The following is a 15,000-nucleotide window of genomic DNA, read 5'->3' as shown; positions in this document are numbered from 1 at the left end:
ATATATATGTATATATATATATATATATATATATATATATATATATATATATATATATATATATATATATATCCCTTACACCAGGAAGTATTACAGAGGATGCCACTTACCTATGCAGTATCAGCATATGAAAAAATCTATAGTTACAAGGAATTTCACCTTAAATTCAATTGAATTGATTTTGATACTTTCAAATGGAAAATGCAAGGAAATCCCCCTTAAATTCAATGGGAAAAAAACCTGACCCGATTCTTTTCTCTTCCATACTCGGAGAAGATTTATTGTTATATTTTCGAATCTAGGGAAAAATATAATATTCAAAGCATTTTTCCTTGAGAGTTTATGGAATAGACCCACATCCATCTTTGTACCTCAATAGTCACACCGTATAGCAGGGTCGGCCTGCTCGAGTCAACTTTCTCCATCTATTTCTATTCCTTGCTTACCTATGTTAGCATCTAAAGACGTCTTCGCCTTCTTCTTGAGTTCCCTCTGCGTCCTGGCTCTGTACTCGAACCATGACTCCCTGAGCTCGGCTGTCGCAATGGCCAGGAGCAATGCTAAAATCCCAGCGACTGCCACCAACGCCCTCCTGTCTTTCTGGAACATCCTGTGGATAAGACAATCAACGGTTATCTTTAAAGTGAATCGACTTTGTTGGTGTTTATCTAATAATTTCAATTACTCTTCAAATGCAAAAGTCAAAATTTAGGAAAACGTGACAATGGAAAGACCATAGAAAGAAATGAGATACACTCACACATACATAGACACACACACATATACATATATATACACACACATATATATATGTGTGTATATACATATACATATATATATATATATATATATATATATATATATATATATGTGTGTGTGTGTGTGTGTGTATATATATATATGTGTGTGTGTGTGAGATTGTGCACGTATATCTCAGATTGTATAGAAATACAATACAATGTATGTTAAGGATATAGGCAGACACAGGAGTGACTGGTTTAATGTACCCTGAGATATGGCTGTTATATCCTCTGTGATGAATGGAGTGATGCGAGAAATCAGGGAAAGGATATTGGACGTATGAGCAAAGTTGTGTCATAATATAATGATTCTGAATAACGTGTGGAATGGATGATGTTTCAGATTGTATAGCACTGACTGGGCTAGTGAAGACAAACTTCAGAAGCTAGTGAAAAAGTTAGAAATTGCATGAAAGTAAATGCACGCATGTTAGGTAATGAGGGAAGCGGTTGATGGAGTAACGAATATTATTTATTAGGGAAAAGGGAAGCAATTAATTCAGTTCAGTATTTGGTAATGAAGGAAGAGAAGACAATGGATGAACGAACTAAGAAAATTTGCCGGTATAAACTGGCATAGAAAGACCAGGTTAGGACACATGCATTTGTGTTGCAAATACCAATGAATGGGTATCATTTTATAGAATTTGAAATGAGTTCTTTATTATGAAAAATCAGATATTACTTCAATAAATTTAGAGCATCATTAAGATATAAAGATTAACCCATCACCATCACGATAATGTGATTCATCTTTTTTAATCACACTTACATACAAATATATGAAAGACTAAATATATGAGACATAAGTTTATGACATTCACTTATAAGATATCAGCCGCATTTCTTTTTGTATGCGTCACTATAATCCTTCTTATTGAGATAACCATTAATTCTAACTGAAAAAAATGTACAGCTGGACACAGGAATTCCTGGTTCATCTCGCTCTGAAGAAGTGCACCCTGCCACAACCTTACTGCACGGTAAGTTCCTGCATTTAGACCCACCAACTACCTCTGCCATCTCTCCCTACAGCATCTGTTTGGTTACTCGCCGAGCAATGTGTGACAGGGTGCATTTCCAGAGAGCGAGGTGTGTTCGGAATTCCTGTGTCCTACTGTACCATATCTAGGTTAGTAAAACACTAAGAGAAAAGTCTCATAGCATCAGTAAAAAAAAAAATATTGAAACTTAAATAAAGAAAAATAGATCATATTTTTTCAAATGGCTAAAAACACTTAAAGGGTGCCTTAAGACACTAATTGGTCTTTATATTGGTGCAATGTATAATGCATAAGTGAATAACCAATTGAATCAATCAGGTGAACAACTGAGAAAAGGAGTTTCACACAATTCTTGAATATTTCATAAAATTATTTGCAACAAACCCTATTTCTAACAATAAATCATTAACTTTATCATAATTTATAGTCTAACGAATTAACATACAATCAACCCAAAACAATAAATCACTAACTTAATTGCAATGCATACTCTAATAAATTAACGTACAATCAGTTCAGATCAAAATTAATTAATTTCATTACTAAGTATAGTTTTCATAAAATATTATACAAACAGACCAAAACATAAATTGTTAACATACAATCAGACCAGGTAATAAATCAATTAATTCATTTCAATTTATGTTCAATGAATTAACACACAACCAGATCAACCCGACAAGTAAACAGCATATCACCGTCAAAAACCTAACACATTCTACATCAGCAAAACAACTATGGCTTTCTATGACGTCAATGGCACCATTTCCCTTTGCACGATGTCAGATAAACACGTCAACAACAACCACAACCATAGTTTGGGTTCTTAAACACATAGAATTGAATACAGGTCTATGGAGATAACGGGAATGTAAACCATGTAAATCTAATGATATAGAATCGTATAATTTTCATAGACGTTGAGAAACAGATGGCTTATTCGAATATCTAATGACATGCGACTATGGTCGGGCAATGAGGTGAAAGGTGTCCAACCATGATGTCCGTAAGTCATGTGAAGCTTTATTAAGTTTTTAGGACATCTTGCGATGTTTAGCTATTTCAGGATGCTATTCGAAACCAGCTTGTGTTTTCTCTATTGCCTATATTTATACTTTGGGTGTCTTCGCTATATTTTTTCTTTATTCTTTTTTATCCACACTACCCTTACCATCTCTCTCTCTCTCTCTCTCTCTCTCTCTCTCTCTCTCTCTCTCTCTCTCTCTCTCTCTCTCTCTCTCTCTCTCTCTTCTTCTTCTTCTTCTTCTTCTTCTTCTAAAATTTCTAAAGGTCTTTTTCTACCTCTAGTATAGTCTCTATTGCATTAAAATAATGTCTTGCTTTTTTGTCATTCAATATTTCCTCTCAGCTAGGTAACAATTAAAAAATATTGATTTTACAAATATCTCATCACACTTTTTTATCTTTTCATACATTAACTAGAAAAGCACTCTGAGAGTGCAGACCTCCATCACGGCAGCTTATTTCTCGAAAGCAGTGTGCCTCTCCCAGAATCAATGAATCATTTCCAGCTCTTTCCATAACAGTTTAAAAGCCCTGCAAGTTTCATTACTTTACGATTAAAATTGTGGCCGTATAGTTAATGACCGGAATTTTACCATGACCTTGGACTCAACCTTGACCTTCGACCTTAACATGTATTAATTGGCATGGATTTTCATACACTCAAATATGAACCAAGTTTGAAGTCTGTGATAACGATGCCTAAACTTATGGCTGATTACGTGAATTGGACATTTTGTTTGACCGTGACCTGGATCTTTGACGTTGACCTTCCAAAATTTAATCGTTTCCAGCTTTTTACATAACATTTAATCCCTGCAAGTTTCATTACTCTACGATTGAAATTTTGGCCAGGAAGCTGTTTCCAAACAAACACACACACATACACAAACCAGGGGCGAAAACATAACCTCCTTCCAATTTCGTTTTTTCTCTCTCTCTCTCACATCCTGTCCCAGATTAAAAAAAATCATGTTTCATTATCATATTATTTAGATTTTTGGCTTTATCTTTTAACGTTCAATTCACCCTTTAGTTAAACCTGTTACGAAGGTAGGCTTCGCATCTCTAAAAATAGCAAACAATATACATAAGGAAGTAAATAACCGACTCATGTTCCCTTTACCAGCTGGAGTACTCTTAACCACAACCCTCTAATCTCGATGCAAAAGCCAAGTAATTCTTCTGGCTCTGTGATCTGTACCTATCTCTCAGAGACTATCCAACCACGAAGTCTCTTGGTTTTTTAGTTCAAACTATACATTTTCTTTATTACCAAAACTTTTCCTTCCACGATCTCCATCCCAGTTTATCTTACCATATCACTGACCACATCTCTCATTAATCACATCATTATTCATTTTGATGACGTTCGTCTGTACTTTGTGCGAGGATGCTCTATTAAACTGGTCAAATTACTTGTCTTCATCTTTCTGTTTCGTGTAGGATTTCTGGACTTTGTTTACTCGGGTATTGACCTAATGTGAAAAGATCTTCTTGGCTACCTGAGTTTAATGACAGAATTTAATATGACTTCAAAGCGTCTTTATCATTTCTGTGGTCTCTATTGCCTCCTTTTTATGTCCATATTTCAATAAGTTTTGGTACCCAATTGGATAAATCCATGCCTTGCAATCTGTTAGACGGGAGTTCGAGATCCACCCAAGCCTGAGAGTTTCTAGAAGTGGCTGGAACCTCACAATCCTTGTGAACTTATATTTCTACCTACTGAGCCATCAGCAGTCATTGCCTGGTCTTCCGCTGATCATATGCATATATGGTCAGGTTCTTCTAGGGCATTGTCCTGTCCTTTACCTCTGCCATTCAGGAGCAATCATATATTTCTTCCTCTCCATGTACAATTTTCACACGGTGCACATTCAATTCTGTGGAAATGAACCGCAAATCAGGTTATTCTTTTCCTTCACTTCAACCTTTTCTGTCTCTCTATTTATCCTTTCACATTTTAATACTTCATTCTTCTCACTTCTTTTACTTATACGTTATATTCTGCAGTCTTCGTTACCTTCATTTTCATCTTCTGGGGTTTTCTGTTCTGCATAATCGGCTGATTCTACATTTCTGTTGTTCTCCTTTGATATCTCTCTCATGATCCTTCACTAGATTACGCAGGCCTTACACCAACACGGGGATCATGTGACATGCTGTGAGAGGATGTACGATGCCTGGTGTAGACCTATGGACACCTATCAGCCAAAAGAAACATACAAGCTCCCATATTGCATAATTACTCTTATACCTACATCAATTTATATTTTCATAGAGCAAAGACCAATTAAAAACGGGACCTTATGCATTTTTATAACCCAGTGTCGAAGAAAATAAGAAAATGTCATGGAGTGACTGGAAACCCGAGGTAGGAAGAAGATTCCAAAGCCATAATTACCTCTATCATAAACAAAATCCCACATTCTTTCTCTCACCTTCTTCTGAACTATTCTATGTCTCAGATAGTACATAAAATTTTAATATTCCTTAAAAATTATGTTTATACACGGCGAAATTCTCAATTTATATACCTTGATGCAAGCGATAATTCCTTTTACTTACTCTTTTATTACTCGTATGACATGCATACTTGCTCTCTCTCTCTCTCTCTCTCTCTCTCTCTCTCTCTCTCTCTCTCTCTCTCTCTCTCTCTCTCTCTCTCTCTCCCCAATGATCACTTTTCTTTGGTGCATTAACATTATACAATATCGCCAAAATATGTCTTCAAGAGAAACTTTTTAATTTTAGTCTGAATTCTAATCCTGCCATCACTACAAGATCTTAATGTTACCTCTGGCGACACTTATTTGTGTAATAATGTAGTACGAAAAACATTCGATCTTCAATTGAAATCAGACGTAATAACAATGCAATCTCAAATTACGTGTTCGGAGCGATGACAAAAGCCCTATCTGTCATTTTATTTATTGTTAAGTTATTTTCATTGGTAGTTTCTGTAATTTTTTCTTGCTTTAGTCATTTTCTCTATTATTTAGGTCATCTTCCATTTTGTTTTCTACGTTATATTTTACAGTAGATACGACAATTTTCTGATGTTTTGGTCGTTTTCTCTATTACTTCGGTCATTTACTCAAGCATCCATCATGTTACCCGAAACATTTTCTTAAAATGACCCAACAGATTGATTACCCGATTACATATCAATCTTATCAGCCAACTGCTATTAGAACAAAATTCATCAATGCCATAGTGAGAGAAAAATCATTGCAGATTATAAGTATACCACTCTTTCTTGTAGTTACTAATACAGAACCTTCTGAAGGATCTTGGCATCAAATATTCAAATAAAAAACTATTTCATCACCACCTGGTTTTTTTTTTTTAAGAGGACTTTAAAGAACAAAAAAGACAGAATTATTAACATTTCTGTATTCTTATGACCCAAGAAATATTCTTCTTCTTTTTTTTTTTTTTTTTTTTTTTTTGCATTGTGGACAGTTGAAGGCTAATTAATAAAAAATTATTACAAACTATAAAACTAAAGTCCCCACTGCCGTGTGATGCATGAGCCTCCAGCAAAATCCTCCATCCTGCCTTTTCTCTTACTTTCTCAGTTAATTAATATTACCCCACTAGAAAGAGCGATTTGGCAAGCCAAAAATACATTTTGAATATATTATATTTTTTTTTACCTTTTATAGAAAAAATTACAGTATTTTGTGCCTCTAATCACCAATTTACTATTGGAATTGCAATATTTGCAATGAAGCCATAGTTTACTGCAAATTAGCAACATTGCACACCAGAAAAAAAGAATATTTAGGGTTACTATATACATAATTCCTTATTGCAATACGGATGCAATACCCAGTTGTTTGTCCACTTAGCGATAATAAACATTCCTCTCTACAATAATTAATAAACCATCATAGACCGCGGAGAGGATGGGCAAGTATGATTTTGTATATAAATGCCAAATTTGGTTGTTAATTTTTTTTTCTTTATAACTACTAGCGTTTGTTTTATTATCGGTACATGTTCACAAAATAATGTCTTGTATACGTTAAAAACCTGTTATTCTTACCTTTGTGTATATGATGTATTGTATTGCCAAGTGTAGTATTTTGCCTTTATTTGGACCAGAAGTAAATAATTATTGTAAATATGAGCTGTATATGTTGTGGTCAATAAAATATCTATCTATCTATCTATCTATCTCCAATTACGTGCAATTTCCCCGTCATTATTCCTGCATTGGTAGATTACTACAAACTAAAAAACTAAAGTCCAAACCGCCGTGTGATGCAATGAGCCTCCAGCAAACTCCTCCATCCTGCCTTTTCTCTTACTTTTTCAGTTAATTCATATTACCCCGCTAGAATGATTTTGCTTTTTACTCGGATGTTTCAAATAAGTAGATTCGTGTCTGTCTCTTAATGGTATTCCTTCATCACAGATCTGCGGTCTCTTTCTGTTGAATTAAATTCTCTCTCTATACTTGTTCTGTTTTGATGTTGGTAAATTTTATATTTTTATTATAAATTTATTCTATTTAAAAGTATACATCTTATTTTTTTGCAATCTAATTTTGTTCTACTTTAATGTGTTCATCTTATTATTTTTTTCCTTTCAAAAATGTTATATATAAATGTTTACATCTTATTTTTGGCTTTTAAATGTTTTCTGTTTGAATGTGTACAACTTGTATTTTCATTCTAATATTTAGTCTGAATGTGTACACATTATTTTTCTAATTTTAAATATATTCTATCTGAGTGTTTGAACAATTCAATCTTTCCTATTTAATTTGCTCTATTTAAATATATGTAATTTTCAACGATAAAGAAAAATCTGACTGAATAAAAAAGAACTTTGATGACGAAGTGTTTATTCTTACATATGTACCTAATATGACCACATAAAGTCTAAGGGTATTAAACACCATGTTTAACTATTACAAATTTCATACAAAAGGAAGAAAATATATTTAGTACCTTGAAATAGGAAATCTTCGGTTTATTCAAAATGAAAAAAAAAAAGGTAGTGAAAACTTCAAACTAATCACTTGAAATTTCACAAATTTTTGGACCTTTCTGACCCACAACGGATGTAATTAACTTCTCACCTGTTGGAGACTCCTAACGTCTTGTCACGTCTTCAGAAATTTAAATCACTCACAAAAATCGAATTCAAAATATGTTTGCTGTTTTCTAAGCACTATGTCTTTGGAAATATGAGTACGGCTTGCCTTTACATGCACTCGTGTAAACATGCACGTCACTCAGCGGCGAAATAGGCTTCGCAAACACGCGTGTTTCTATGTCAATCAGATCACTCTGGCAGAGATTAGCGCGTGGCAGGTTCTTATATGCAGTCCGCTAAGTCAATCGTCAACCACGTGGACGGGCGTTTGAATGAGTCGGCGAGACAGCATCCGCTATGTATATATATAAATATACCTTTGAAAGGAACGCCTCTAGGTGGCGTGCGACCCGCCTACCTCTCACTCTTTCTCTCTCTATATCCCAATCGCTCATAACATTCCTAAATATGACCATTATTTACTTCTAGATAAACTTACAGAAACTATATTAACCTGATATCCCAGATCAATACCTTATCTAAATTCTTTTATCTTATCTAGGAAATAAAATCATCATCATCCACTCAGCATCATGGGCTCCTCCCACCAGAATTCATCTCTCCTCCTTCACCGTTTGGTTCCTCCCAAAAATGTTTCCTCTCTCTGTCTGGATTGTTTTCCAGCGACATGTGTACTAATGCGCTTTTATTTTTATCTCCGGAAATGATTCGGCGTTTTGCCAGGACCTTTAATGACACCGGATCAAATGGATTGTTAGGATTATGGAGGGTGTAGAATTACTTTTTTTGTCGACTCCTTAAAAATACATATAACAAACAACCTCAAATAAACCACATTAAAAAAAAATAAACCACAACCATATATGTTTAATACATACAAATATATATATATATATATATATATATATATATATATATATATATATATATATACATATGTATATGTATGTATATATATACATATATATACATATGTATATGTATGTATATATATACAAACATATATATGCATATATATACATATATATATATATATATATATGTGTGTGTGTGTGTATATATATATACTGTATATATATACATATCATCATTATCATAATCATCATTATCTCCTACGCCTATTGACGCAAAGGGCCTCTGTTAGATTTCACCAGTCTTCACTATTTTGAGCTTTTAATTTAATACCTCTTCATTCATCATCTACTTCACGCTTCCTAGTCCTCAGCCATGTAGGCCTGGGTCTTCCAACTCTTCTAGTGCCTTGTGGAGCCCAGCTGAACGTTTGGTGAACTAATATATATATATATATATATATATATATATATATATATATATACATATATATATATATATATACACGCACACACACCTATGTCTATATATATACATATATATATATATATATATATATATATATATATATATATGTATATATATATATATATATATATATATACATATATATACATACATATATATATATATATATATATATATATATATATATACACATATATATGTGTGTGTGCGTGTGTGTGAGTGCATGCGTGTATGTGCGCATTTGTGCAAGATCAAACGAGTGTACGTAGTTTTGTTCCGACAAAACACAGAAACAAAACAAATGTAGATTTCTCAATAAATATTTACGCTAGATGTTCAATAACAAAGGAAACTCCAAGAAATTCATCCAGAGTCCTAAAGCAAAACGAAACCGACGATATTTTTATTTTTGGAGTTAAATGTGGAGTTAGTCTCATTCAAGCGTCCCTTCTTCGGCCGAGAACAAACCCGGATAATGAAAGTCTCGTAAATTTCACGAAGTTTGGTCCACTTAACTGAGGGACAATAAATCATAATTTTCCCCCAGTTTGGTCCATTTAATCGATTGACAACCAATTTTTATCCTTTACTTTGTGGTCACTACATTGATTTTTTTTTTTTTTTTTTAGCTTAGGGATGTGCAAGCCTAATGGAAACGTTCCTCACAATGGGGTTTGAGCCCCGATCAAGCTCCCTAGTTTCTTGTAGTGTCTTCAAGTTACCAGCCTTGTGATCTTGGGATGAGGGGTTTGAGGGAGCATATAGGTCTCCCTGATGAGCCATCAGCAGCTATTGCCTGGCCATACGGGGTCCTAGCTTGGATGGAGAGGGGGCTTAGGTGCTCATCATATGTGTGTATGGACAACCTCAATGGTATTGTCCTGTTAGGATACTGTCACTGTCCTTTGACTCTGACATTCATGAGTGACCTTTAAACATCAATCATTTTGATGACCAATACTTTCTTTGGCTGATGCAAAACTAAGGTCATTCCCATTCATTCATTGTTAATCAAGCGAGAATGTTAACAACAATATTTTGACAAAATTTTGTCCTTGGATAAATATTTGGAGATTAAATACCACTAGATACACAACCTTTCCTCACAGCCTATCCATTAATCTATATGAGTGAAGACATCCTTTAATATTTATGCTAACATTCAGTAAGATTCTGAATATTTTCGTGAGAAACTTTATTCATTCATCAAAATCATCGTATTTCGCGCTAGCTTCAACAAGAGGATGATTTTTTTTTTTATTAAACGTTATATTCAAGTGCGGAACCTGGTACCGGAATGACCATAAGTAAATAATTCGGAAAAAAAAAAAATCACTCCCACATATCGTCTAAGAGTCAAAAGTCAATCAGAGAGAGATAGAGTTACAAAGATTTTCGATGTCTAAACGACATTTTAGTCCATCAGAAGAGACTCCATTTTGTTTCTGGGTCTAGCGAATTAGTTTTGAGAGAGAGAGAGAGAGAGAGAGAGAGAGAGAGAGAGAGAGAGAGAGAGAGAGAGAGAGAGAGAGAGAGAGAGAGAGAGAGAGAAGGAATTGAAACGTGTTAATGAACCGCGTACGATTCCCATAAGCTTCGCATAAACCCATGGAAATTGTCCATAATGAAGAGGTCCCAGGAGTATCAAAGTATAGCATTCAATCGTCACTTGAGCTTGAAGAGGCCACAAAAGACAGAGACCAAATAAACCACCGGAAAATATAGAGGATTCTCTCGCCCGTCGAGAAAATATTCACCAAATATTCACCGAGAATGAATGAATGAAGACAATGATTTGGTGCAGAGACTCATTCAAATGAAAGAATGAAAACCAAATATAGCATTGCTATTATTGAGAGAATCAAAAAGCAACATATCATTAAATTGTAAAGGTGAAAAATGCTGATGAATCTGTAAATATAGAAATAAATACATAAACATCAAAACGAAATAATGAAAACTAAAGAAATTACTAAAATTATTCAGATACGAAAAACAGTACGTCCTTAAATTATTAGGGTAAAAAAAATGTTGATGAATCAACAAATATACCAATAAATACATAAACATTGAAACGAAAGAAATAAAACCAAAGAAATTATTACTATCATTGACATATGGTAAAAAATATGACATTAAATTATAAGGGTAACAAACGATGAAGATTCAAAAAGTAGATAAATAGACACATCAACAAATCCCTACACAGGAGGAAAACTAAAGATTATTTGAGAAAGAACACAATAGAAAAAAAATTCAGTGAAAGGAGGCCGTGAGAAATAAACCTAAGATAGTACCCCCCTAAAATTAGAATACGAAAACGGAATATGCTCAACGTTCCCACCAAAAAAAAGAAAAAAAAAAAGAAAAAAAAAATTACATTATGGCAACGGTGGTTAGTTATTGCGTGGATTCTTCTGAGACAAACCTTAATAAGCGCGAAAGATGACACGTCCACAAATATAGGGTCTGCAACCTGACGGTTTTGAGCATGAGGGTCACTATGCCAAATTCGTAGAGGGGGGGGGGGGGGGATATGGGGCCCGTAGGAATTACCTTGGGAGCTTTAGCGGGCGAGGAGGGGGCGCACTAGGCATTTTCAGTAACAGATTGCATAGAAGTCTAATATTGGATTTTCTTATATTAAAAATAAAACTTTAATTTCTTCGAGTTATTTCAATAATCCTTCGTAGGTAACTCAGTAGCCCAATATACTGGCATTCTTAAGTTAATAATAATAATAATAATAATAATAATAATAATAATAATAATAATAATAATAATAATAATAATAATAATAATAATAATGGATTTCACGTTAACCAAAAAGCATTGAAAAATATGAAGTTTGTAATAATAACAATAATAATAATAATAATAATAATAATAATGATAATAATAATAATAATAATAATAATGGATTTCCCGTTAACCAAAAAACATTGAAAAATATGAAGTTTGTAATAATAATAATAATAATGATAATAATAATAATAATAATAATAATAATAATAATAATAATAATACTTACAACAACAAAATAATAATAATAATAATAATAATAATAATAATAATAATAACAATAATAATAATAATAATAATAATAATAATAATAATAATAATAATAATAATAATAATACTTACAACAACAAAATAATAATAATAATAATAATAATAATAATAATAATAATAATGGATTTTACGTTAACCAAAAAGCATTGAAAAATATGAAGTTTGTAATAATAATAATAATAATAATAATAATAATAATAATAATAATAATAATAATAATAATAATAATAATAATGGATTTCACGTTAACCAAAAAGCATTGAAAAAATATGAAGTTTGTAATAATAATAATAATAATAATAATAATAATAATAATAATAATAATAATAATAATAATAATACTTACAACAACAAAATAGTAGTAGTAATAATAATAATAATAATAATAATAATAATAATAATAATAATAATAATAATAATAATAATAATAATAATAACAGCGGATTTTATGTTAACCAAAAAGCATAAAAAATTGAACTTTTTAATAATAATAATAATAATAATAATAATAATAATAATAATAATAATAATAATAATAATAATAATTGTAGTATTATTAACAACAACAATAATAATAATAATAATAATAATAATAATAATAATAATAATAATAACAATTATGATGATAATAATAATAATAATAATAATAATAATAATAATAATAATAATAATAATAATAATAGCTATAATAACAACAACAACAACAACAACAACAACAATAATAATAATAATAATAATAATAATAATAATAATAATGATAAAAATAATGAAACCGGATTTCACGTAAACAAAAACTTTTCGTGTAAACCAAAATAGCTATATATATATATATATATATATATATATATATATATATATATATATATATATATATATATATACATATATAAAAGTATGGGAACAGAAAATAATATTAAGGATTATACATTCATAACAGTAGCCTCGTATTACGAAACTTCCAATCATACGGAAGGACAATTTTCCCCATTATTTAAGCCTAATATGTCCCCCCCCCCAAAAAAAAAAATCTAAAATTAAGCACAAAATATATGACAGTTTCTGCCAACTCAAAAAATATGACTCTAAAAAGTGATTCATCGCCAAAAAAAGAAAAAAAACAAAAAAAAAAGATAGAAGCCTGGGAACGAAAGTCATGCAACCATGAGGTTGACAGGTTGCTTTGCAATGACGAAGTCATTGCAGTAGATTGATGCTTTGCATCATTTGAATAGCACTTCTCCGGACCTGGCATTATAGATATTAAGGAAGGGAAGCCATAGAAAGATTTCCAGCTGCTTCTCCTGATCTGTATTTACGGACGTCAAAATTATACTTTTTGGATGTGACGGACGCTGAGCAAAACATATACTGGTTTCAGGTGTCTCTAGGAGATGTATTGGTATATGCATATATACGTGCGTATGCATACATATGATAAATGAAGTCCATATCAGGAAAATATACGTATGAAAGAGTACAATATATTTTACATGTTACATTCTAGATTTCTTCCGGTGAAGTGTAACGTCTGAAATATAGTGCTTTATTTCAAATGGGTGTCTTTCTTATATCTTTCTTTTGTTATTTATAGAAATGTATACATATTAATTTGTCAAAAAACAACTCACCTAAAATCTGTATATATATATATATATATATATATATATATATATATATATATATATATATATATATATACATATGCATACACACAAACATATATATAGATATATAAATACACACACACATATATATATATATATATGGTTATATATGTTTGTATGTTAAGGGCAAAATTATTACAGCCATAATAGTTAAAAGGTATTCCGTCTCGAGAGTACATCAGGAGAGAGGAAATAAATGCAATTCCATAATTGATACACTAATTGAAAAAAGATAAAAATTTAAAAAAATAACCAATCTGACACTGTTTAAAAGGATTGCAGCTATTTTGAAATCCTTTTAAAGAACTTTAAGCGTTATGAGAGTATTTGAAAAACAGTAAACATTTTGACTGTTTAAAAAAATTAAGCAGCATCAAAATATTCAAAGGAACTACCACCAATATGATAATATTTAAAAGACTTCAATTAGAATGAATATCTAAAGAAAATGATAAATATGATATAATAAACTAGTAAGGATAAGCATGGCATGGAGAGCTTTTGGTAAACAAAAGGAAATTATGAAAAGTAAAATTCCAATTTCTTTAAAAAGAAAAGTATTTAATCAGATGGTCTTAAAAGTATTAACTTATGCATCAGAAACTTGAAGCCTTACTAAAGCCTTAGAACATAAGCTAGTTACAACTTAAAGAGCTATGGAATGAATAATGATGGGGATAATAACAAGAGAGAATATGAGCAACATGGATACGAGAGGAAACTAAAGTAGAGGATATCCTAACAACATGTAAGTTAAAGAAATGGACATGGCAGAACATAATCAGGACAGAACTGAAAATGAGCAACATGGGTAAGAGAGCAAACCAAAGTAGAGGATATTACATATGTAAAAAAAAAAAAAAAAAAAAAAATGAACATGGTAGGATATAATGAGAAGGACAAGAGAATGCGTCCTTTGACATTGCAAACGAATCATGGGAAGGAAGAGAAGACAGATTGGTGAGCTTAGACATCTTTTAGGTATAGACTGGCCTAGAAAGACCATAAACAGAAGAGAATGGAAGGATATGTCTGAAGCCTTTA

General features: G+C 31.6%; 1 protein-coding gene across 1 annotated transcript in view; it reads right to left on the bottom strand.

Annotated features, from left to right (window-relative positions):
* Positions 1-15,000, bottom strand: part of LOC137614829 (uncharacterized) — a 64,059-nt gene that overhangs the window by 43,095 nt on the left and 5,964 nt on the right. The window contains exon 2 of the mRNA XM_068344492.1: positions 447-610. Coding sequence (XP_068200593.1) covers positions 447-610 — 164 coding nt within the window. The remainder of the gene's footprint in view (positions 1-446; positions 611-15,000) is intronic.

Source organism: Palaemon carinicauda, chromosome 2, assembly GCF_036898095.1.
Source record: "Palaemon carinicauda isolate YSFRI2023 chromosome 2, ASM3689809v2, whole genome shotgun sequence".
Classification (NCBI taxonomy): domain Eukaryota; kingdom Metazoa; phylum Arthropoda; class Malacostraca; order Decapoda; family Palaemonidae; genus Palaemon; species Palaemon carinicauda.
Note: the sequence above shows the minus strand (reverse complement) of the source record. Positions and strands in the feature narration are given on the sequence as shown.